This window comes from Sus scrofa, chromosome 8, assembly GCF_054392235.1.
Source record: "Sus scrofa isolate SSC_HxYL_T2T_F1_AM1 chromosome 8, Sscrofa_HxYL_maternal_Yorkshire_Landrace_v2.0, whole genome shotgun sequence".
NCBI classification, from domain to species: domain Eukaryota; kingdom Metazoa; phylum Chordata; class Mammalia; order Artiodactyla; family Suidae; genus Sus; species Sus scrofa.
Window position 1 is genome coordinate 66,641,663 of NC_139390.1, and position 26,195 is coordinate 66,667,857.

Here is a 26,195-nt window from a genome sequence, read left to right on the forward strand (position 1 = left end):
CATGGCCCTGTACCAAATATTTAGAAACACCTTCAAGGCTTTTTCCAACAAGACATGCTCAAACAAGCAAACAAAGAAAATAAAGTAATAATTATGATAATTTCTAAAAGTCTCTACTACCATACTACCCTTCCACCTATTCTCTTCTGATACCTTTTCATCAAATCATACTAAAATTTTGTAACTAAATTTATTCTTTTTTACTAGGTTCAAATTCATGTTTTCCTTTCTTTCCCACTGTATTATAGAATGAATTCTTGATAAGTGGAAGCAATAGAATAAAGGCATTGTAAAATAATTGCTTACATTCATAGTTGAGACTGAAGAATTGAGAAAAGATATAATAATTATACACTTAAAAAGTGATAAAAGTCAGAATTCTATAACAAAGAATTTCCCCATAGTTTATATTAGTCCCACTATAATATATTAACACAAAGGCATTAACTAAATGTCAGTCCACTTGGTTTGTCAGTCCACAGTTATAACATAGACTGGGTGGCTTAAAAACAACAGAAGTGCATTTCTCACAGTTCTTTCAGGTAGGGAACTCAAGGTCAAGGTGCTGGCACACTCATTTGACCAGGACCCACTTTCTGGCTCATGGACAGCTGTCTTTCTGTGTCTCATGGTGGCGGAGGAGGGTTTCTCTGGGGTCTTTTTTATTAAGGCACAAATCCCATTCATGAGGGATCTGCCCTCATGATTTAATCATCTTTCAAAGGCCCCACCTCCAAACACATCATCATTGGGGTTACGATTCAATGTGTGGGTTTGGGAAGGAGGGGAAACCCATTCGGTCCATAGCACTAAAGTTAATGGTTTTTCTCAGTCTTCGTCACTGGAAATTCTGCATTATCCAATATTAACCACTAGTTCCTTCACAGCCCCCTTCACTCCATTTGATTCTGTGAAGCGTAATCATGGTTCTCCTCTTGCTTTAACAATCTTTTCTTTTCCCTTCATGATTCTTTATTCTATTTTTTCCAATTCTCCCTAATCCTTAGGATAAGCCTCAGCTATTTTATCTTCTCTAACATAGTGTTTTGTTTTGTTTTTTTTCTAACATAGGGATTATGATTGGGTTATAAAATCAATTTAATGGATTGAGACTAGAATTTTTTTCTGGCCTCACCCACAGCATGAGGAAGTTCCTGGGTCAGGACCAAACCCACACCACAGTAGGACCTGAGCCAAATCAGTGACAAACTCCAGACCCTTAACTACTAGGCTCCCAGAGAATGCTGAAAACCTAATTATTTTAATGAACCAGAATAGAGTACAATGACCCTCATATAGTGAACATTGGTATTGCTTGGCGAGACTTTGGTTTCCATTGTGTGTGTATATGAGTTTTATATTGCATTAAATATAAAAAATGTATTTATTACTATAGGGTCATGGTCAAAAAAGCTTCAGAAACATATCCCTATCTAGATTGTCTTCCTAGCAAACAAAAATAAAATAGTTTTATTTTAGAATGGATTAGCAATGAGATTCTGCTGTGTAGCACTGGGAACTATGTCTGGTCACTTATGATGGAGCATGATAATGTGAGAAAAAAGAATGTATACATGTATGTATAACTGGGTCACCATGCTGTACAGTAGAAAATTGAAAGAACACTGTAAACCAGCTATAATGGAAAAAAATACAAATCATTATATTAAAAATAAAATAGTTTTATTTAAGTGTAATAAAATTGGAGTTCCCATTGTGGCTCAGTGGGTTAATAATCTGACTAGTCTCCATGAGGATGCAGGTTCAATCCCTGGCCTCCCTTGGTGGGTTAAGGATCCAGTATTGCTACAAGCTATGGTGTAGTTCGCAGATGGAGCTCAGATCCTGCATTGCTGTGGCTGTGGCATATGCCAGCAGCTGTAGCTCTGATTTGACACCCAGCCAGGGAACTTCCAGGTGTGGCAGTAAAAATAAAAAAAAAAAGTCATAAAATTTATCCTGATAAAATATACAATTCAGTGATTTTTGATTAAGTTCACTGAATTGAGCAACTATCACCACAAATCCGGAATTTAGAATACTTTAATCATCACAGACTGAAAAACTATACCTATTAGCAGTTATTCACCATTTTTCTTCAAATTCACAAGACCTAAGAAACCATTAATGCACTTTCTTTCTCTCTAGAAGTACCTATCTGGAAATAAAATATAGGTACAACCAATTGTACCTATATTGGTACAATTGATTGTATTTTATGACAATTGGTTGTATTTTATTGCAGACTCCTTTGACTTGCACAATGTTTTCAAAGTTCATATAAGTTATAGCATGCATCAGTAGTCTTTTTTATTTTAATTTTTCTATTGAGGTGAAAGTCATAAACTCAAGCATTTAAAATTGTACACTTAGGAGTTCCTATCAAGGCTAAGCAGAAACAAATCTGATTAGTATCCACGAGGGCACAGGTTCGATCCCTGGCCTTGCCTAGTGGGTTAAAGGTCCGGCATTGGTGTGAACTGTGGTGTAGGTCACAGACATGGCTTGGATCCCGCATTGCTGTGGCTGTGGCGTAGGCTGGTGGCTATAGCTCTGATTCAACCCCTAGCCTGGGAACCTCCATGTGTTGAGGGTGCATGCCCTAAAAAGACAAAAAATCATTGTGCACTTATATTGCATTTAATACATTCACAATGATGTGCAGTAATCACATATATTAAGTTCTAAAACCTTTTTGTCACTTTCTTTATTTTTTATTATTGCTGGAAGGTCTTCCATTGTTTGAGTATTCCACATTTTGTTTATCATTCACACGTTTTTTGTTTTTGTTTTTTTTTCTCTTTTTAGGGTCACATCTGTGGCATAGTTCCCAGGCTAGGGGTCAAATTAGAGCTGTAGCTGCTGGCCTATGCCACAGCCACAGCAAAGCCAGATCTGAGCCACATCTCTGAGCTACACCACAGCTCATGGCAACACCAGATCCTTAACCCACTTATCAAGGCCAGGGATCACACCAGCATCCTCATGGATACTAGTCAGATTGGATTCATTACCTCTGAGCAACAATGGGAACTCCTCATTCATATGTTGATGGACATTTGGGTTGCTTTCATTTTTGGCTCTTATGAATATTGCTGCATAAGATTTATAGCAGCAATATATAAAGTTTTTCTTGCAACTTTTTTAACTCATGGACTTTGGGTATCATTTTTTAATTCAAGTGATTATCACTTATTATCTCCAAGATTTATATAATTACTTGAAGTTTAAGCGCTAAATAGTTATTGAAATCTTTCTGTATGTAAAGACCTACCTTAAAGTCAGCTTATCTTGTCTTATGCCCCATCAGTTTGAATACTTCTGACTTTCCCTTTTTCTCCTACTAATTCAGCTATCCCTCCCTGTCAACTTGGCTGTCGTCCTACCCTTCCTTCCCACATCCTGAAAGTAAACAGAATTTGAAGTAATTTTCACAAGTCTCTTAGGGTCACACTCTCATTTTTTTATTAACATTGTTATTTCTTATTATTTGGGTGATTGCAATTATCATCTTTTTATTTTTTTCTACTTTTTTTTTCTCTAAATCTTCTCCAATCCCTCTTGCTCATCTCAGACAGATTATTTTTCTTAATATGCAGTTATAACCAAATCAAGACTCCATGCAAAGATATCAATGCTTCATCTCTGAGACAGTTCCTTTTCCCTCACAGTCCATGTTCCCTGGACCCCAAGACTGCTGATGGCAGTGCTCTCAGCTTGGAATACCAGAGACATTCACTCAAGCCCATATTGCTTGCAGTGAGCCTCATTTCTGTCCTTGGCACCATGGTTGTGGCTGGACCAGCCCTTGTGGTTCTTACTTTGATCTCAGGATACCCTGCAGGAAAGTTCAGGGAACTCTGAGGAACAAGGTTTATTATTTACAAGTCCTGCAGAGTACACACACACGCACACACAAGGGCCGCACAGGGAGGTTGTATGTGGAGAGAGAGCAAACATGGACCCGGTGTTCTCTCTTTATTAGTGTCTTTGGGTTCACTCTTTATTGGCTAAGTTGAAATGTGAGTGGGAATTAAGGTTTGGAGAAAAGCAGGATCACTTATATGTCAAGTTTGCTGGGTAACATGGGGTTTTTGAAAGAAGGACTTTAACAGGAGGGGATGGCCTAGTTCCTGCTCTGATTGTTTTGCTAGTAGCTGTGTCATACACTGGCAATATGTTTACTCAAGATGGATGTCTTAAAAAAAAAAAAAAGATGGATGTCTTCTGAAATGAACACCTCAGCAATCAAATTTAATATCAGGCACTTACACTGCAATCAGAAATCTTAATGTCAGGAACATACACTACAGTCTTATGTTTTTTTGCCATTATACTTACCACTAGAGGACTCAACATAAATTTATGGTTCATTTTCTGTCTTCCCCAATCAGAATTTAAACTCCAAGAGGGCGATTTTTTTTTTTTTCTTCCCTGTTAGTGTATGCTCAGCTCTTTGGACTGTGTATAGGAGGTCAATAATTATTTGTTGAATGAAGTAAAACCCAAACTCAGTCCTGTCTTCAACATTACCTAATATATGTATGTATATTTTCTCTAGTAATATTTATAATTTCTTGTCTTATACCTGTAGCTATAGCAAAGCTAGAATATATTATGCATTTATTTTGTGCATAAATGTATATTTTCTTACTTCTGAGTTTAATTCAATTTAAACCAAATGGAGAAATGGGTGAGAATGGAAATGAATGAGTCTAGAGTGGTATGGCTCAGTATTTTGGGGGAGGGTTGGTCAAAGTGGTTCTGAAATTAAGGTTATCTCAAAAGACATGTTTAAGCAGTGAAGACACAGAAAAAGACATAAGACATGATATGAAAAAAAAAATGCAAAAACCAAAGGGAGTTTATACTGACATGGAGACCACAAACCTAAGATACTACATTTGTAGATGTCAAGGCAATGATTTAGAGGGCCTAGGTCAGAGGAATGTGGAGGTTTGGGGCAGCATGCATAGAGATAGTTGTTTTATTGGATGCCTGTAGGTACTTAGGGCTCCCACATGACTCTTTATGGCTTTATTTATACCACTTCATCTACTAGGAATGCTTTTGTATACAGTTCTCCTATTCACTTAAAATTCTGGCAACATCAAAATATACTAGGTGTGTAACTTTGATCAAGTACTTATTATGTGCCTGGCACTATGCTTGACAGTTGATTTATTCCTATGATGGAGGTTCAAATTATTATCCTCATTTACTACAGAAGAAAGATACTACTTAAAAGTTTGAGAAAGTTGCTCATGAATAAAGAGCTTTTGGATAGGAACCATAACATTTATATTCATTACATTCATATTCATCTCCCAGAGAATAAAGCTTATTTCTGGGCATGTAATAAAACTCAACAGCTGTTTGTTGAATGAATGGTTGAGTAGAGAGAGAAATAAATTGTATTAACTTACAAATAATAATAAGAGGTTCACATCAGATGATGTTTCCCAAATGAACTGCTTGAGTGTTTTTGAAGATTTTAATAATATTTGTTAGAGGGTTTTCAAAATTCTGTTGGCTTGTTTTAAATCCTTTTTCTTGGCAAAATTTGCTTTAATAGATTTAGTGTTATGGTAAACAAGCCCATAAACCATACAAAACACTATGATTATGCAATTCACCACTTTTTTAAAAGTGCAAATATTATCCCAGTAGAGGCTTATATTTTCTCTACAGAAACTGATCAGGGGACCACAAGTACAGAAAAAACTTCAGTTCTTCATAAATCCTATTTGTGCAATTACTCTTCCTTGTGTCATTTTTTCTTCAGTGAAAACCACAATTCACTTAGCTTTATATGGTCTTTGCTTTTGTTTTCTGAGCCAGTTTAGAGCCCAGTCTGTCCTTAGATTTAGAAGTTAAAATTCTTAGTTTATCCAGATGTTGTAATATGAGAAAAGAAAGAATTTATATGCATCTTTTTAAAAAAGAGCAATTTATGAGACATTGTGAACCCTCTAAGAGGCTACAGATGAATCCCTTTTAATATATATATTGAAAAATGCATTTACCAATCTTAGAAAATTTGTGGCAATGGCAATGCAGTATCTCAAAATACTATAAATTAAATAACATACCAGCAACTTGTGACTAATAAAAACCTCACTTATGTCGTAATTTGTTTTCCCCATACATAGCATTGCATTAATTTGTGTCATGTGAAGTTAAATACTGCAGGATTTATAAGTATTACACATGTGAAAATTCCATATGTTCTTAAGGCTCCATTCTGTGATCTGATGTCATCTTTGAGACCACCCAAATAAAGAAATACTTTTGACACTTTGAGTCTCTAAGGATCTTTATGTAAATGATCATTTTTGGCCAAAAGTTTAGATTTTTTTGTGATAAATTCTTACTGCATTTCTGGAATAAGATTTATGGGTCATCTGAGTGATGTCTTAGTGCCAAAATAAGGTTGTTGATTAGTGTAGAAAACTGGAGATATAAGAGCATTTATTCAATAACTGCATGCTAAGAATAGTGTTATATATTGGGGTCTGTTCTGTCATTTTTGGAAATATAGCCCCATAAAACAAATGTGATGTATATATGACTTATATTGGGCCTAGAATTTTACAATCTTGAATACTCTGGAGATTCAGATTTCTCTCAGTAACTTTTTCCAAGTAAGAAAATCAACTTAGATTTAAATGTTATCATTGCAGTGCATAGATTTTCAATAGATCTGCATCCCAGCTCCCTGGAGAGGAAACATTTTATTTTCATTTTTAAACTTTCAAATGTCTAAAGACATATCATACATCGTAAATAGATGTTTAATGCATCTTGAATGAGTGAGTAATTAAGTGAACCTGAATCTAATTTCTAGTTCTTCCAATTTTTCCTACTGTTCTTCTCAGAAAAACCGCTTATATTCAAAATATGATGTAATAATTTTTTTTTCCTCAACATTCATATAATACTATGTTTTGGTGAAACAGAAATCAAATCATTAATATTTTTCCATAAATTTATGAACTAGAATAGAACCTCTCACTTGGAGAGACTTTGGACAATAAAACTGTTCAATTAAATTTGATAAATACAAAGATTTATTTTAAATACCTCTACTTACTTTTATGTAACAGATATTTATAAAAAGTCTGTTAAATTGCATTCACTTGGATAGATGTTAACCAGAGAAAGCCTATTAATTGTCAAAAGTTAGAGATTATTCATACTTAATTATAGAAGGATACTTGACTTTTTGAAAATAATAAACACTGCTCTTTTTATTGAAAGTACATGTAGGAGAAAAAAAATCAATATGAAACTTTAGCCAAATAAGTGTACAAAAAAGAAAAATGAAGAAACACTGGAAAGAGCATTACTGTTTTCTTTTTTAAAAAAGCTATTTATTTAATAGTGAAATACTTTCTTTCTCAAACCAGGTGGCCTCTATCATTCAATCTAACTCTATTTTATGACTTGGTCATTTACCAGTACCCAGTTACCTTGAAAGCATACTTCAAATCAAACCAAAAGAAAGAATGTAGCTCCATCATACTAAACCATCAGCAGCACTAGAAAAAATCTTAAAAACTCACATTTTCACAAAGCAACCATATGTATGTATGTATGTGTATCTGTCTGATTTGTGATCTTTGTCTATATTGAAAAAGCAATCACAAGTAAATGCAATAATTACAAATGCAATAATTGCAATAATATAGTCCTCAATCATAAGTATCAATGCGTCACTTTTGAACTTTAAGAATTAAGTTCAAATTTTAGTGTTTAAATAATAAACTTGGCAAAATGCCTCCTGAATCACTGTCAGAATTCCATAAAGAAGGTAATTTAAAACAAAATGAAACAAAACAAACAAAAAAACTCCCTCAAATATCAAGAACAGAATCCTGTTCAAAGAATAGGGAACCATATCACCCATAGTCAACATTAAACCACGTTCTTGAAAATACTAGAGGATTCCAAGTGATAAATAAATAAGAAAATAGATGATCAGCAAAATATAATTAAAATTCAATTCAGTGACTCCAGTATGGTTGACAGAAAGACATGTCAACTTTGGAAATAATTTTGGATTTATATATTTTTAATGATGGATTTTTTTTCTTGGAACTGGGCAAATTCCTAGGCATTAAAAAGATTCTTTCTGTAAAAACAACTTTCATTTTACCTTGTAATTTTGAAAAGATGATTTGGTAACTTATTAAAATATGCAGGCTGTCTTTGCTCACATAAACTCTTTTAGAAAAAGATAAACTGGAAAATTTTTATTTGACTAACTCAATATATTATTTTTAATATTAAAAAGCTCCTCTAAATTATTTATTAAAAGTTGCATACATCTTTTTATAACTGCATTCTGAAGAATATATTACACTCTATACCAATTAAATCAAAGATCTGAAAATCTCTTTACAAATGTCAGCATTTTTTAAAATCGTGTTTGAATATATGTGTAAAATGATGTGCTTAAAGTGAGAAAATAATGCAGTTTATCCCTTCATTCGTTTTTGATATGAATCACAGAAACCCAGTTTTGAATGCAATCATCCTTTCTGCTCTCCACTTCAACAGCTTATTGATTGAAGTAAATGTAATATTTTCAAAAGCTTCCTCTGCTAAGCATTTGAGCAAGACTTAATGAATTAAGTCATTTTGAATAACATTGAGCATTATAATATTTTAAACTTGTGTTTTTAGTAATTTTAAAAACACTCTGGTTAAAATCATTTAGGCATGCCCGCCTTCCGTGGGTAGAGACAGACATGTGTTCAAGCCGCAACTGGTGAAACCACTCTTCTCTCAAAGTATCATACTTAGTCTTGTTTTGTTTTTTCATCATAGTTCTCATGGGTTAGTTAATCATTTGTACATTTAATCGTTTTTAATATTTATTCCTTTCCCCCATCTATGTTGTAAATTCCATGTTTTATTGCCCATTGAATACCCACTTCCTGGAACAGTGTCTGCTAATGCTCAGTTTATATTTGTTGAATGAATAGATGAAGTTAATCACTGATGTAAAGGATTGATACTGATCCTTCCAGCATGTCAGAGCACGTATTTCCCAACCATCACTTTTAAAATTAGTTTTTATTTCACAAATTATTTGTTTAAGGATTCAACGAAGTAGATGTTTGTTACTTTGATTTTAATCTATTTCATGAAACATTTTTTGAAATTTTTTACTGTGTGGCCCTAAAAGTGTATTATATTAAATTTTTCTATTAGGTTTTTTGTATATGAGAAAATTTTACTCACCTCAGTGGTACATTTTGTAGTTGAGCTGAACAAATACAGTAGAGGACTGCTCATACCCTATATGATTTCATGACAGTTTTCCCACTTATACAAATAATCCTGGGTAGGGCCTTTATCATTTGTTTTCCTGTGATATTTTAAAACATGATTTTTTTTTTTCTTTTTTGGCCACCCTGTGGCATATGGAGTTCTTGGGCCAGGGATCAGATCCAAGCAGAAATTGTAACCTGTGCTGCAGCTGCAGCAATGCTGGATCCTTTAACTCACTGAGCCCCACCAGCGATTGAACCTGCATCCTGATGCTGCAGAGATGCTGGCAGATCCCGTTGTGCCACAGCGGGAACTCCAAAACATGATTTCTCAAGTTAGTTCATAAGGCTTTTGAAACTTAACTTTTCTGCCTTTCAGAATATTTTTGTTTTTATTGTTGTTAGAGGAGAATAATCTGTTTATTCAAATAGAATCCTTCTGGCGGTTTTGCCTTAAAGCTGAGAAGAGGTGAGAATTCACTGATGAAACAACCCAACACAATTCACGTTCACTCAAAAGGTCTTCACTTATGTCCGGAATTTTCCAGTATGTGCCTGGTTTTTTGTTTCATGGTTTCATTTTAGCTAACTTTTTTCACATTCTAATTTTTTTTATTTTTCCTGCTTTGGAGAAAGAATTGTCATCAGTATTTATGAAAAAAAAATTTTCTGGCTACTCTTTTTATCATACAGTTTGCATATTTGCCAGATATCTGGATTTTCATAGGATTTGGTTGGTTAATACACTTATTTACTGATATCACTAAATAGAGATTTACTATACTTAAAGCCAAGATTTACATTCAGTATTTAGTATTTAGTCAACTTCTTAATGACTTTGTATTCATTTGAAAACATTGTTAATAAATGTTTTCACTGGGAATAAAGTAAAGAACCAGCATTTCATTTTGCAAGCAGCACTGTCAATTTGCATACTTATTCCTAACAAACACATTCTAGTGGAATGGATGTTAACTGTGGGCTTCTATAAGCAGGTGGTAGAGAACTTTGGCTAGAAGACATCAATGTGGAGATGCTGATTTGGTCAGGCTCTTTGTGGTTAGATTTATTGGTCTAATCTCAGGTGCATTGTGCGGACACTGATGTTCCACACTGATTGGGCAAGTTTATATATGTGAAAGCTGTTGTAAAGCTTGTGGATAAAGGATCTATAAACACTGTTGCATATATTTTTCAGTATTGAAGATTGCCAAAGAGGTTATTTACAAGGTCCTTTCTGCAGAAGATATAAGCTGCTGAATTAGAGAGAAATGTCTTAGCATTGCCTTCCTTAAAGATAAAACAAAACAAAACAAAACTTATAAGGCACTGAAAGGTCTTTATTCTTTTCAATGAATATAATGTTTGGAAGAGTATGATGAGGGGGAATGTGAGTTGGTGCTGTATGTATATTTGTGAATGGTGTTTGCAGTGCAGTAGAGTTCCTTCACTGTTTATTAATTCCTTCCCTTCAAAATTAAATATTGTTTAGTCTTGTGACGTCACTGTTTATTCAAAATGTTTATTTATCCTTCTCTAAATTTCCTTTATATTTCTTGTTAAAAATCTGTCCGACTATAGATTTTCTCTGTAGTATGACAAGAATAACATTAACTTTAATTTGGTGATTTATATTAAAGAAATGATGCATTTTTGTACAGCAATGAAAATGTAATGATTACATTTCAGAATTAATGCCATGTTTTAAAATAAAGTAGTGATTTTCCATCTTACTGCAGTAGATTTTCACACAAAGAGCATGTTCATACTCACTTTTGTGTTACAATATTAAACTGTATTAAAAGTTGGGAAAGAAATTTTGAAATTCCCAAAATAATAATAGTATCCTGTTATGTTTATGCTATTAAAAAAGTCACTGTCAGACAAGTAAATGGAATATTTAACCTTGCATTTCACATGTGGAAATTAAGTTTCATTTCACCAAAGGAATGGCAATCCATCAGCTTTATACTGTTAGTAACTAGTGTGAGATCCTCATATTGCAGTACGTATTTCCTGACAGAATTCTGCTCCCTTTGTTCTCTCTGTGATGCAGAGTCATTGCATCTTTTCTTTCACCTAAATGACTTTCTAGCTCATGCCTCCCATCTTACCATTCAGCGCAAAAGCATAGTTTCCTGGTGCACTAAATGGGGATGATGATATTGATAAGCTTTTGTAATTTGGAGTTTGAAATACAATAATACTTTAAAAAATAGAATGATATTTTTAAAATACCTGATCTGTATTAGCAGTTATCATTATCACATCTCCCTAAATAGTTTATTGCAGATTTGTCTCATCAGTTCCCAGACTCTGTTATCTTTCACTGTAACCCGTTTGACTAATCTGTTGGCTAACACTTTTTAAGATTAATTTCATTATTGTTATAACTATGTCATTCAATTATGCTATAATTTTCCACTGCCTATATAATCTTGACTATGTTCTGAATTTGATTTTAAGGCTCTTTCTGATTTGACTGTTGTTTAGTTTTGTCTGCCATCTACTCCTGAATCTCTTGGAAATATAAAATATGTCTCCTTTTTCCCAAGCTTATTGAGATATCATTGACATTTAATATTGTGTGTATTTAATGTGTACAACATGCTGATTTGATACACATGTATGTTGTGAAGAGATTGCCACAGTAGAGTTAGTTAACACATTCATCACCTCACATAATTGCCATTTATTTTTTGTGGTGGGAACATTTAAGGTCTACTCTCTCAGCAACTTTCAAATATCTAATACAGTTTTGTGAACTATAATCACCATGCTGTATATTAGATCTCTAGAACTTATCCATTTTATAACTAGTGGGAATTTAAACCCTTTAACAATTTACCTTAATCCCCAACCCCCAGCAACCACTATTCTACTCTCTGTTTCTATGAGTTTGGCTATTTTTGATTCCATATATAAGAGATATCATATAGTATTTGTCTTTTTATGGCATGACTTACCTTACTTAGCATAATGTTCTCAAGGTCCATCACTGTTATTACAAAGGACAACATTGCTTTCTTTCACATGACTGAATAATACCCCATTGTATATACCTATCACATCTACTCTATCCACTCATCCACTGATGGACACATAGGTTGTTTCCATTTTTTTGGCCATTGAGAATTAGGCTGTAATGAACACAGGGGTACAGAGAACTCTTTGAGACCCTCACTCAGGACTCTGAATATATTTTTCTTTGCTCAGAATTTCTGCCTGGAATATTTTATTATCTTTTCTCTTAGGTTTATGTATTATTTCACCTTAAATGAACATCTTGAGTTTGCTTCCTTCAGGAAATTCCATCCAAACATGTTTTATCTTTTCATTATTCTTTGTTTCACCTTTTTCATTGTACTTTATGATGGTTAAACTTTGCACAGTTTGTGTATTCTCTAACTATCTGCTGCTAGAGTGACCTGGAGACACTGAAGAAGATTCTCAGTACTTTGGCTCTGGATTATCTGTTCATCTTCTCTCCTCTGCTATGAATTTTTACGCATCTGATCTTGTTATCATTATTTTTAAAATTTTTTTATTTTAGTAAGCATGGATACTATCTTTTGGCTTTGGGGGTTTTGCCATATTCACATAATTAGGGTTTTCCAGATTGTTTTCCAGCTATATTCATGAGGGATAAAATTTCTAAACTGTCAAATTTCACATGTCACAATTATCTATATTATTTATGTCTGGATATCTATCTATAGAGAGAGAGAAAGAGAGAAATCAATATGAAGAGGTTTATTATGAGGGATTGACACACAATTATGAATGTTGAAAAGTCTCATGGTTGCTGTCTGCCAGCTGGCAGCACAGGGAAACCAATAATGTAGTTCCAGTCTATGCTGGAAAACCTGAAAATCAGGGGGCCGCTGGTATAAGTCTTGGTCTGTGTTTGAAGGCCTGAGGACAAGAACCACCAGTGTTAGAGGGCAGAGGATAGTTATTCCAGCTCAATTGGAGAGAAAATTTACACTTCCTCTGCCTTTTTGTTATCTTCAGGTCCTCCACAGCCAGCCTGAATTGGTGAGTGTGATTATTATTAGTCTACAGAATCAAATGCTAATCTTTTCCAGAGACATCCTCAGAAATAATGTTTTACCAGCTACCTGGGCATCGCTTAGCCAGTTGCATTGACACACAAAACTAACCATCACACACATGAATGTTTTGCATTTTCTTCATTTCGTACGATACTTCTGAAAGTCCTTCTGCAAGACTTTTGGAATCCATTTTGTATAAGACCACTCCTCAGCCTGAGACAATCCCCAGGGTGGATGGAGAATTTAAACAATATCCATGTCTTATGTTTAATAATTTACAGCAGTCACATTATAGTATATATATATATATACATATATATATATGCATACACACAATTAGAATTGAATTTGCATAGTTTTCAAAATTTATTTTGAATTGTATAATTCTTTTTACTGGGTTCTTATTTATCTTAAAATTATAATATTTACTCTTAAGAACACTTTGAACGGCCAGTGAAGTTTTTGACATTTAGAAAAAGACTGGGATAATTGTGATATGTGAAAGTTGACACAATTTTAGAAATTTTATCCCCCATGAATACAATTGGAAGACAGTGTAGAATATAATTTTTTTAAATGTTGAAAACTTGTAACAAGTAGATATGAATTCATTTATTCAAATACTAGCTACAATTTTTAGGAAAACTGCATGTGGACAAAACTGTCCACTTAAAGGTCACTGCTTTGTGTATATATATCCTCAAAAAGAAGCTTTATATTACAGTCATGCTGTAGCTCTGTAAGTCAAAAGGATAGCTTTGCATTGATTGTTCCATAATCTACTCATTGGAACATTTTTTTCCTATAATTTCAGGAATTCTAAATTTCGTGCTTTTCTTTTTGACCTCAGAACGTAATTACCTTTAGTTATTACTTTAGGGTGTCAGCTTTAGTTGTCGCTGTGTCACACTTAATTACATACTAAAATATTTAAATTATATGTATGTGTATATTTATATGCTTTGTTGAAATAGACTTGCTGAAATTAACTATATTAGATGCTTACTGGTAGTAGATGTACTTTTAAAGCAAATAGATGATAGGTTGATATTTCATTGGGTTTCCAGTGTTATTTTTGCTGCCAAACATTTGACTAGATTTTCAGAGTACATTTCTTAAAACTTGGATAAGTATATTGGCATGTAAAATGGCACAGAGAAAATATGTATATTAAGAAAATTATGTTATGGACTGCTGAAATTTGAAATGGGAGTATTTGTTTTTCAGCAGCGTTTAAGTAATGAAATATTTTTAAAAGGCATTGCTGATAATTTACTGTAGAAAGTAACCCACTTCTAGATATGTCAGTGTCCTCCTCCATCATTAAGAAACTCCTTTAAAATCATTAGCTTTGACTTACAATTATTTTAATTTACTTCTTTCTTGTAAGGAATCAGATCTATTTTCTTTTTATTTTAAAGTTTTCAAAAGAGTCTTTTTTTCCCCTTGTCATGATTTTTGGAATATATGGCAAAAAGTGCTTTTGACACCTATTAGTAATCTTTTTTTAGTGCTTAAAAACTAATTATTTACATGTTATATATAATATATAAAATGTAGTAAGTAATATAAAATTATATACATGTATATATATTATGTTACATTTTTAAAAACTAATGGCCTAAATGATGTTTAAGTAGAGGGGTGGTAATATTAGACTCTCTGTGTGCATGCTTCATAATATTTTTCTTTTATTGATTGGTTAATTCTTCAGTATCATCCAGCAGCTTCAATGTCTACTCTTTAACATTCCTTCAGGCTTGATTCTGCACTATATTAGTAATAAATAGCGCAAAACTTACTGGCTTAAAACAACAAACATTTATTATTGTCTATGGTTTTTTTAGCTTTGGAATCTGAGAGTAGTTTAATTTGTTGATTCTGGCTCCAAGTCTCTCATAGGGTTGCAGTTACCCAAAGGAAGGCTTTCTGGTGCCTGGAGGGTCAGCCTTCAATATTCCTAATGCACCTGCTTTGCCAGTTCATTTTGGCTGACAGCAGAGTGCTCTCCTTTTCCGGACCTCTCTCTCTCTGGGGCTGCTTGAGTGTTCTCAAGATTTGATGACTGGCTTTGTACAAAGTGAGTGATTCAAGAGAGAAATTAAAACTCCAATATCTTGTTAGTGAGTTACTCTTGGAAATTATATACTCTCATTTCTATCCAGACTATGTCCATTAGAAGTGAGTCACTAAGTAAAGTCCACATTTGGGGGAAAGGAGATCAAAATTGAGGTGTATCAAAGAATCATCATCATATTTTAAAACTGCCACATGGGGAGTTCTCATCGTGGTGCAGTGGAAATGAATCCCACTAGGAACCATGAGGTTGCAGGTTTGATCCCTGGCTTCACCCAGTGGGTTAAGGATCTGGCATTGCCGTGAGCTGTGGTGTAGGTCACAGATGTGGCTCGGACCCTGTGTTGCTGTGGCTGTGGTGTAGGCCAGTGACTACAGCTCCGATTTGACCCCTAGCCTGGGAACCTCCATATGCCGCGGGTGCGGCCCAAAAATACAAAAAGACAAAAAACCAACCAAACAAAAAAACCCCTGCCACATGGGCCTCTTTAACAAAATCCTTTCTCCTTCAAATTTGTAAAGATCTCTCTTTTAAGTCCTTGACCTGAATTCAGGTTGCTACAAGATCTTGTTCATGGCACTAGAAATGCATCACTTGCTTAAACCTAGTTGTCATTTTTGTCATTCCTCCTTTTCCCCTTCACGTCCAACCAGTCATCAAATCATGTAATTTTTTTGTCCCTAAACATAGATCAAATATGTTCTCTGTCATTATCCATGTAAAGTAACTATCTTATCTTTACTGCTACAAAATAGACTTTTAATATGCATTTTTTTATCTTTGCTTACAGTTTTTTCCTTAGTAAATTTAACTTTCTTTAATACATGGGATTTTGGGTAAGCAAAATATAAAGGTAAGGAAATGAAAAATAAATAAAAATGTAAACTATTGTTAGTGACCTTTAATATCACAATAAATACATACATAGGGCAAGCTTAATATTTTAGTTTCTACTAAGTGGAGATTAGACTGCAGCATTTATTTTTTGAGTAGATCATTGAATACGCAGAACATTTAATGGAAAACAGCAGATTTGAACAGTGCATTGAAGGGTTCGCCTGAAACTAAGTCCCTCCCCTCAGAGTAGTGGTCAGGATATTAGTCTATTTAGTCAAAATTTTCCTGGAATAGATAACATAGTGCTGTAGATGTCCAGCAACTAAATAGTATGCTCCTCTCCATTTCATCAGTGGCCACTGACGGTCCAGCTTCTCCACTTATAGTCTTGTACCTTTAAGCATTCCATGAGCTACTTCATGTTATTGATATGATATTAGTCTGTGTTCTCATCATGAATGTTTCTGAGTGTCATCCTGAAATCTTGAATTCACATCTTTAAAAACTTAATTATACAAGATTAATGCCCTTAACCAATCAACTGGCTGCATGCCTCTTGATCTGTGTTTAGTCTTTTACTTATTCTTATTGACATCCTTGTCCTAAAATCCTCTGTCTCAAGGGGCTCTTCCTGCTGTGGGCTCAGGGCCTAGAGTTATGTTAGCAAATCTTTGACCCTGTCCTTTGAATCCCAAGAGGAATCAACTGACTCTTTCTTCGGTCACCAGCTTTTATTTAGCACCTTGATACCCATCATCAGATGGTATCTTTAGTTGTAACCCACAATTCATTAGGAATTTATAGCATTTTGAGTCAGATGTAACCAAGCAGGATTGCAGTAGGAGAGCCCAAGGAGAGAGTAACAGAAAACAAGAAGTTTTAACAACAGAGTGGCTGAGGACTCGGAAAAGGAAGAATCAGAGTCATTTGCGCTGAAACAAGTGAGCAGGAATCGAGAGCTATTTTCTCCCATTCCGTAGGTTGTCTTTTTTTTTTTTTTTTTTTTTTTTTTTTATGGTTTCCTTTGCTGTGCAAAAGCTTGTCAGTTTGATTAGGTCCCATTGGTTTATTTTTGCTTTTATTTCGTTGCCTTGAGAGACTGAACTAGGAAAACATTTGTAAGGTTGATGTCAGAGAATATTTTGCCTATGTTCTCTTCTAGGAGTTTGATGGTGTCTTATCTTAAGTTTTAGTCTTTAAGCCATTTTGAGCTTATTTTTGTGCGTGGTGTGAGAGTGTGTTCCAGTTTTATTGATTTACATGTAGCTGTCCAGTTTTCCCAGCACTACGTGCTGCAAAGACTGTCTTTTTCCCATTTTATAGTCTTGCATTCTTTGTCAAAGATTAATTGACCATAGGTGTTTGGGTTTATTTCTGGGTTCTCTATTCTGTTCCTTTCGTCTGTATGTCTGTTTTGGTACCAGTACCACACTGTCTTGATGACTGTGGCTTCATAATATTGTCTGAAGTCTGGGAGAGTTATACCTCCTGTTTGGTTTTTGTTCCTCAGGATTGCTTTGGCAATTCTGGGTCTTTTATAGTTCCATATAAAGTTTTGGATTGTTTGTTCTAGTTCTGTGAAAAATGCCATGGATAATTTGATAGGGATTGCATTGAATCTGTAGATTGCTTTGTTTCAAATGATGCAACTGACAAGGGCTTAATCTCTAAGATATACGAGCAACTTACACAACTCAACAGCATAAAAAAACCAACAACCCAATTGAAAAATGGGCGAAAAACCTGAATAGACATTTTTCCAAAGAAGATATACAGATGGCTAACAAGCACATGGAAGAATGCTCATCATCACTGATTAGTAGAGAAATGCAAATCAAAACTACTGTGAGGTACTATTTCACATCAGTCAGAATAGCCATCATTAATGAGTCCACAAATAACAAATGCTAGTGAGGATGTGGAGAAAAGGGAACCCTCCTACACTAGTGGTAGGAATGTAAATTGGTACAATCACTATGGAAAACAGAATGGGGTTACCTCAGAAAACTAAATATAGAACTACCGTATGGCCCAGCAATCCCATTCTTGGGCATATATCCAGACAAAACTTTCCTTGAAAAAGACACATGCACTTGCATGTTCATTGCAGCACTATTCACAATAGCCAAGACATGGAAGCAACCTAAATGACCATCAGCGGATGGATGGATTAAAAAGATGTGGTATGTGTAAAGAATAAAATACTGCTCATCTGTAAAAAAGAACAAAATAATGGCATTTGCAGCAACATGGATGGAACTAGAGACTCTCATACTGAGTAAATTAAGTCAGAAAGAGAAAGGCAAATATCCTATGATCTCACTTACATCTGGAATATGATATATGACACAGATGAACCTTTCCACCAAAAAGAAACTCATGGACTTGGAGATCAGATTTATGGTTGCCAAGGGGGAGAAAAAAGAGGGAGGGAGTGGGATAGACTGGGAATCTGGGGATAATAGATGCAAACTATTACATTTAGAATGGATAGGCAATGATATCCTGCTGTATAGCACTGGGAACTATATCTAGTCACTTGTGATGGAATCTGATGGAGGATAATGTGAGAAAAAGAATGTGTATATAGGTGTGTGTGTGTGTGTGTGTGTGTGTGTGTGTGTGTGTGAGACTGGGTCATTTTGCTGTACAGTAGAAAGTGGACAGAATGCTGTAAACCAGCTATAATGGAAAAAATAAATCATTCTAAAATAAATTTAAAAGGGAACTCATGTCATAAAGCTTTAATAAAAAAGGAACCAATCTTAAAAAAAAAAAAAATGAATCAGAGCTAGTTCTCTTGTTGTTCATTCCCTGGTCAGGAGCACTTTAAATGAGGGATGCATTTGACATGGAACTTGGGCACCTCCTGAGGTTCTTGCTGTCTTTAGCCGTGAAGTTCAATTTCATTGGTGTCCCTTTGGCCCCATGGTCAGCAGGGAGGTCCAAAGTGCAGTATCCTACCAGACGTTTACCTGAGTTCACATCTAAAGTTTTTTGAGTTTATCCAGCCAATATCTTTTACACACCAAATAGGTGGCCCTCTCTTCCTGTTAAAATAGATAAACTCATGGAATCACAGTGGGAAGGAGCTCAAGAATATGCCTTCTTATCCCCATATTAGTTTTCCGTAGCCACTTCACAGGGTCCAGTGCTACATTACTCTGATAAAAAATATAATAGACTGTTTCACTATCTAACTTGCATTGAATTGTTGACATTTTCCATGTCTCAGTCTTTTCTCTAGTAACCAGAGTCCCTCCATTGTTAGCATGACAACTGAATGGTAAACAAAATAGCAACAAAAAACTTTTAACTTAAGCGTATTTTTCCACTGGACTTTGGTTGCTGATTAAAGCATTTAGCAATATGATTAAAAGTAATTTAAGTAGCTAATTAGATACTGTTATAGAATAGTTTCCAGTAATATATTGCTTTAAACAAAGCATTCATCATTTAGGAATGCAATTTATCACTGAGTTACTGGTGCAAATGCAATTATAAGTTAAATGGAGGAAAGCATCCACAAATCAACCCTGGTACCCTATAAAAAATTTCCATATCCATAGCTGTTGAATACTTCTTCTAGGGTCAAGAGAGATACATGAAAAATTTGGCCCTCCACATTTTAGTTGACTTTGCAACTGTCTAGTGTCTGATTCTAAATCATATTTTTGACAGTTAAAACCTGGATTAAAGCTATATTTGTGTACACATATTTTGACAAAACTGACTGATGAGTTTAATCAACCAAATTGTCCACTTAAACAAATGTTTTGACTGTATGATTTACTTATTTGTTTTTGTTTCTTTATTCAATTAACTTGGTTTTTTTTTTAACAATTTAACTTAATTGGTTAGGTTAACAAAATACAGCAAGATCAACTCAGTGTTTGGAAGCAGTTTCACTGTGATTTTTTTTTTTTTTAATGACTCTACGAAATTAAGAAACAAATCATATCTTAGGAAATGCTCAAAAGTTTGCTGTAAAACATTCTGAAAAATTCTTGAAAAAATTTTCAGAACCCTTTATAAAAAAGCAAACAAAAAACATCTATGATTCCATTTAAATTGACTGAAATCATGAAACTGGATTCCCAAATTGGAACATTTTTTATTGCAATGATTTTCTTACTTAAAATACTATATACATTAATGAAGATGTTGAATGACAACCAGAATGGAATGAACTGTGCAGTGCAGCTTGAGTGACTTGCCTGGAAATTATGTGTGAGGTCTTCAGGACATTTATAGTTTTCCAAAAATAGTATACAAATGAGGTTAAAAACTAATGTCATTCTCAATTTTGAAATACAGGTATAGTTTTACAAACCAGATCAATATTTTCTCTAAGTTTTAAGTACAAAAAATATTTATAGTAATAAAATCTCCCTCTCCCATTCCTACTCTTTTTGCACTTTCTTGCTTGTCTCCTTCCTTCTTTGCTTCCCACATTTCATGCTTAGTAAAAAAAGCATAAGAAAAATTGAATGTATTTATTTATACATTTTTATGTATGTGCACATTAGTAAGTAAATCAATCATCAATGCCAATTTATATCTATCACATAGAGATCTCTGTAATTAATGCTCTTGTGTGAAAGTCAACTTATTAGCTCTTTGGTAAATACTTAATTTCAGAATTTCAATTACATGGTTTTAAAAGAAGACGTGTTGAGATTGTACAATTAAATGTTTGACCATCTTCCAATAATGTACTGATTATGTTCACAATTATGAATGACAAAACTATTAGATCTGACTTGAAAAGATAGACAGTTTTCTGTATAAAAATGAAATATATATGCTCAACAGACATCTGAAACTAAACAGCAAACTAGAAAAACATAATTGCCACAAGTATAAAAGATAAGCTTTCAATTTCCTTGCTAGGCAAGGAACTTTAAAATAACCTATGCATACATGTAAGCAAGAAGTTCACAAATAAAATAAATATGGAACCTCAATAAACATATGAAAATATATTTCATTGTATAAATAAAATAGTGAAGAATAAAATACAGATGATTTTATCATTTTTTTGTCTATCACATTGTCAATATATAAAGGAATTAATAATATATAGTTTTGAAGAGGAAAGTACTGCTGGAGAAAGTGCCCCAATTTGTTTTAAGTTTTTGAACACCTAGCTGTTCATATCGCCAAACTTCAAATATAATTACAGTTTCATTTGTAGAAATATACCATGAAATATATATACTATGAAATATATTTGGAATAATATATTTGTAAAATATTATAGGCAAATAACACAGATATATTTATACTTCTCTGTAATATTATGATAAAAAAATACTGGGACATTTATAAATGTCCATTAAATGAGACCAATTAAATATACTATATATATACACACAAACACACACATACACATATACACAAACACATATATATAATGCAGCCATTAAAAATCAGGGATACAAGGTAGAAATGAAAAAATTTCTAGCATATATTGTCAAAATAATAGGTAAAATAAATCTAAGTATCAAACAATACCAAAGTATCAAACAATATGTGTACTGTGAAACTACCTGATTAATATTTACTTAAGTAAAATTAAAAGTGGGATCAAAAGAAACATGCAGTGTTTACTTGTTTTTTTCTGTAAAAAACTCTTATAGGAAAGTCACCACATTGTTAACTGGTTACCGCTTGACATTGGAGGGAAGGTGTGGGAAGGGAGCTGAAGGAAAACTTAATTTGTTTTCTATAAATCTGTTTTCTTAAAGAATAGTCACTATTTCTATAATTAACTCCTAAAAGACACTGATTATGTTAATTATTACTTGAAACAATGAATCTGTTTTAAATTTGAAATGTATTACTATATATATATACATATACATATATACATATACATATATATATACATATACATATATATATACATATACATATGTATATATATATACATATACATATATATACACACACACATACACACACACACTCAAGAACAGTGCTTTTTTTTTGGTAATGGTTTTCATAAAAAAACAAGACACATAATATTCCTGAGATTCATCTGAAAATCTCATTCTACAAACTGTATGATATTCTGTATAGTCTGTACCTCACATACCAGCCGGTGTTTTAGAAAATCCAGGGTGCTTTTTTCCATTTATAAGGAAGAAAAAAAAAGTGTCAGATAAAGTTTTTAAGAAATAATTGTGGTATTAGACTTTTAAAAGTCCTGTCAGGTTACTAAACTGAGAGCTATTCTATTTTTAGGTAAAATTATGAATCACACCGCTTTTTCCCTCGGTATTAGTATACCCCAGACGGGTACTTGCTTTGTAGGAAGCAGAGATGACTGATTTTCTTTTTCTTCCTGGTAGCTTTCAGCCGCGCCCCCATTCCGATGGCCGTGGTGCGCAGAGAGCTGTCCTGTGAGAGCTACCCCATAGAGCTCCGCTGTCCAGGAACAGATGTTATCATGATCGAGAGCGCCAACTATGGGAGGACCGACGACAAAATCTGTGACTCTGACCCCGCTCAGATGGAGAATATCCGATGCTATCTGCCTGATGCCTATAAGATTATGTCTCAAAGGTACGAATATCTTTTGTGCACTTAATATAAACTCAACATGCATCTCTGTGACATACTGAGTGTAGGTAAGAGCATAAATAATATTGTGTACTTTAGGATACCTTGAGCTACTTTTTCAACATCAAACTATTTTACATATTAAAATGCTGGTGCTAGAAAATTACAGATGGCATTTGGAAAATATTAAAATGTATTAGATTATTCATTGTTTCGCGGTCTACTCTGTGTTCTATAGAACTGAGTTTACTAGTTAAACTAAGTTTATGTTTCAACGGTTTTCAAAAATAGAATTTTATAATTTCTCCAGAAATTACAAATTATTTTACTGCTAATGCTGTTTTCCATCAATGTAGAAAAAAGAGTAAAATATAAATAAACAATTTTATAACCATTAATCAAAATATACTAGAGATGATTATTTGGCCTTAGAAAACAATAAAAAATTATTATTTTGATGTTTAGTATAGAAATTAATCCATTTAATATATTTAAACTATCTGATATATTAAATATATTAAATATATTTAAATATATATATTAAATATGTTAATATAAATGAGGATGCCATGAGATATCATTAGATAACTAAAAGATCTTTAATTTTAAAGAGACTAATCCAAAGAAATCCATACTATAGAATGTTTATATTAAACTTTCTTGATAAATTAGCTAAGTATTAAATCTCTCAATTATTCACTCATTATTGCTATGATTTCTAAGAAATTAGTGACAAAGTCATCCATTCACTATAAGCCTTTGTACTTTCTGACTACTTGCTCACAAAGTAATTTTTAAAATAATTAATCAGGGAGTTCTGTCGTGGCGCAGCAGAAACGAATCCGACTAGGAACCATTATGTTGCATGTTGGATCCCTGGCCTCGCTCAGTTGGTTAAGGATCTGGCGTTGCATGAGAACTATGGTGTAGGTCACAGATGTGGCTAGGATCTGGCATGGCTGTGGCTGTGGCGTGATTAGACAGCTACAGCTACAGCTGTGATTAGACCCCTAGCCTGGGAACCTCTAAATGCCGGGTGTGGCCCTAAAAGACAAAAAACAAAATAATACTACTAATAATTAATCAATAAATGATTTACTTAGTGAATTTGGTTTTTACTAGCATTTCCATTTAGGCACTTCTGTCTTTTGTTTCAGGATTTCTTAAAATATGGGGGAATCATAGCATATGTAAAAATAAACAAGTTGAATTATAAAAGCAAAAACAGATTTGAAGAATTGTCTTTCTTATGGCTTAAGAAAGCCTGTCTTATTTTAATCTTCTTGATATTTAAAATTCTGATATATACATATACATATATTCTTGTGTATGATAAATATATTGATAGCTAATATTTTTATAAATCACTGTTGTATAAATTCTTGAAAGAAATTATAACATGCCAGGATTATGACGATCAAGTCATCTGAGGAATCCTAGCAATCTCAATGGGCAAATCTGAAGGCATTTGTTTGTCTATTTCTAAAATGCTGGCAAATGCTAAGGTGAGTGTTAATGAAAAATAAGATTTTAAAATTAGGGATTCTGTTTGGTTGCATTTGGTTTATCTTGTGTGTCTCTCTCATTCCTGTGTATCTGATTGACATACATACCACCAACTATGATTCAATTCTCTGACATTATACTTAAAGGAAGTCTAATGATTTTGTTGCACATAGATATTGTAATCATCTTTCAGGAGGGGTTTTCCATAAGTAGTATGGAATGAGCACCATGACTAAATTGTTATTTTATTTGTTTTAGTCAGACCACCAAACAGAGGGTTCTTCAGATTTCATTCAGGGTGTGAGTTGAGGAGGATTTTCTTCTTTTCTGTGATTTAAAATGTAGCGGAAGCATTAACTTCACTACTTCTTTGATCTCTATATGATTTTCACCCAAAGTGTCTTAATCCTTTCATTGATATTATTAACGGCTCCCAAAATAAGCCCTTAATCTTATAATTATTGCAAAAAAATAGTTACAATAGATCCTCTGGAGCTATTGAGTTATATGGGATGCATCTATAAAGTGACAAATCTGCAGAGGAAAATTGCTTTAAGCACCCTGAGTAAATCATTTGTGCCAGCTCTCCTAGGGGGTTCTCAAGGAAGGATTGTCAGTTAGCTGAAATAACTGTGGTTATTTCTCCATGGAGGCAAGATACTAGCTTGTATTTGGACTGTTAAATGTACTACATTTACACGTGTCCAAAATAAATGCTTTGGCTTTTGGAGAGAAGAAATCTGGTTCCATTTTGTAAGCTCCCAGGAAATGGGAAGATCACATCCACCTGAGCTGCTTTTTAATGAGCTCTCACTTTCAAGCCAATGATAGCAGATTAAAGGATTCTCATAATTACTAATGAATACATCATATTAATTACTAATGGACATATATTAATTATGGTATGGTCAGTTTTAATAATGTGTTTGAATTTAAATCATATTCAAAAACATCTTTTTGTATTTCACATTATTATTGTGTTTTCTGTCATTTAAACTTCTAGAAAGATACTATATCTAAAATTTTTCATTATGTCTCTATAAGGGGGTATTATTAGGAAATACAAAAAAATTTATGTTGTACCACCTTCTTCATAACTTGCTTCAGTGTTATAAATTATGTCATAAATTACATCAATGTCACAGGTAAGGACAGACAGGAAATGTTAATTCGTGCAGATGTTTGAATCCGCATTGAATGGACACATAAATAAAACTGTATACTAACATGTTAGTTAAGTGTGAAAAAATTAGGCGCTCGAATTGAAGATTGGGGACTTGAACTGAAAAAAGTATGACATGTAATTCCCACATTTTTCCCTCAATAGAACTATGTAATCTGATATTTGCTCTAGAGAAGCCAGTTTTTTTCATTGTCTTTCAGATGGAGCTTGGTGTTTTCACATCCTGCCATTCTGCCCACATCCCTCTGTGTGTTCTGTGCTTTAGCTTTTTTTAATACTACTAGCAGGCTTGCTAAAATTTATTTATCCTTTTTGGACCTTCTGATGTCACTCACTTATTATCATCTACATCCATCTTTATTGTATCTAATCAGCAAATTTTTCATGTCATAGACGTCATAAAATATGATATATTACCACATTTTAGACAATTGCCTTGTCTAAAGTAAATTGTAAAGGGCAGACTTTCTGTTGATTTTACCTAAAACTAAGTCTGATATGGAATAATAATATATATGTGTTTATATATATATAATAAAATATATGTATAAATGAGGAAATAAACATACCACCCAATTTTGTCATGCCATTTAAAAGCTGTCTTAGGAGTTCCTCTGTGGTGCAGTGGGTTAAGGATCTGGCATTGCTGTGGCTGTGAAATAGGTTGCAGTTCCAGTTTGTATTCAATACCT

The 26,195-nt window shown here is 33.5% G+C and overlaps 1 protein-coding gene across 50 annotated transcripts in view; it reads left to right on the plus strand.

Annotated features, from left to right (window-relative positions):
• ADGRL3 (adhesion G protein-coupled receptor L3) overlaps positions 1-26,195 on the plus strand; it is an 812,688-nt gene that overhangs the window by 357,524 nt on the left and 428,969 nt on the right. For all 50 annotated transcript variants that reach the window (XM_084972370.1, XM_084972365.1, XM_084972348.1 and 47 more), the window contains one exon: positions 22,604-22,817. In XM_084972370.1, coding sequence (XP_084828496.1) covers positions 22,604-22,817 — 214 coding nt within the window. The remainder of the gene's footprint in view (positions 1-22,603; positions 22,818-26,195) is intronic.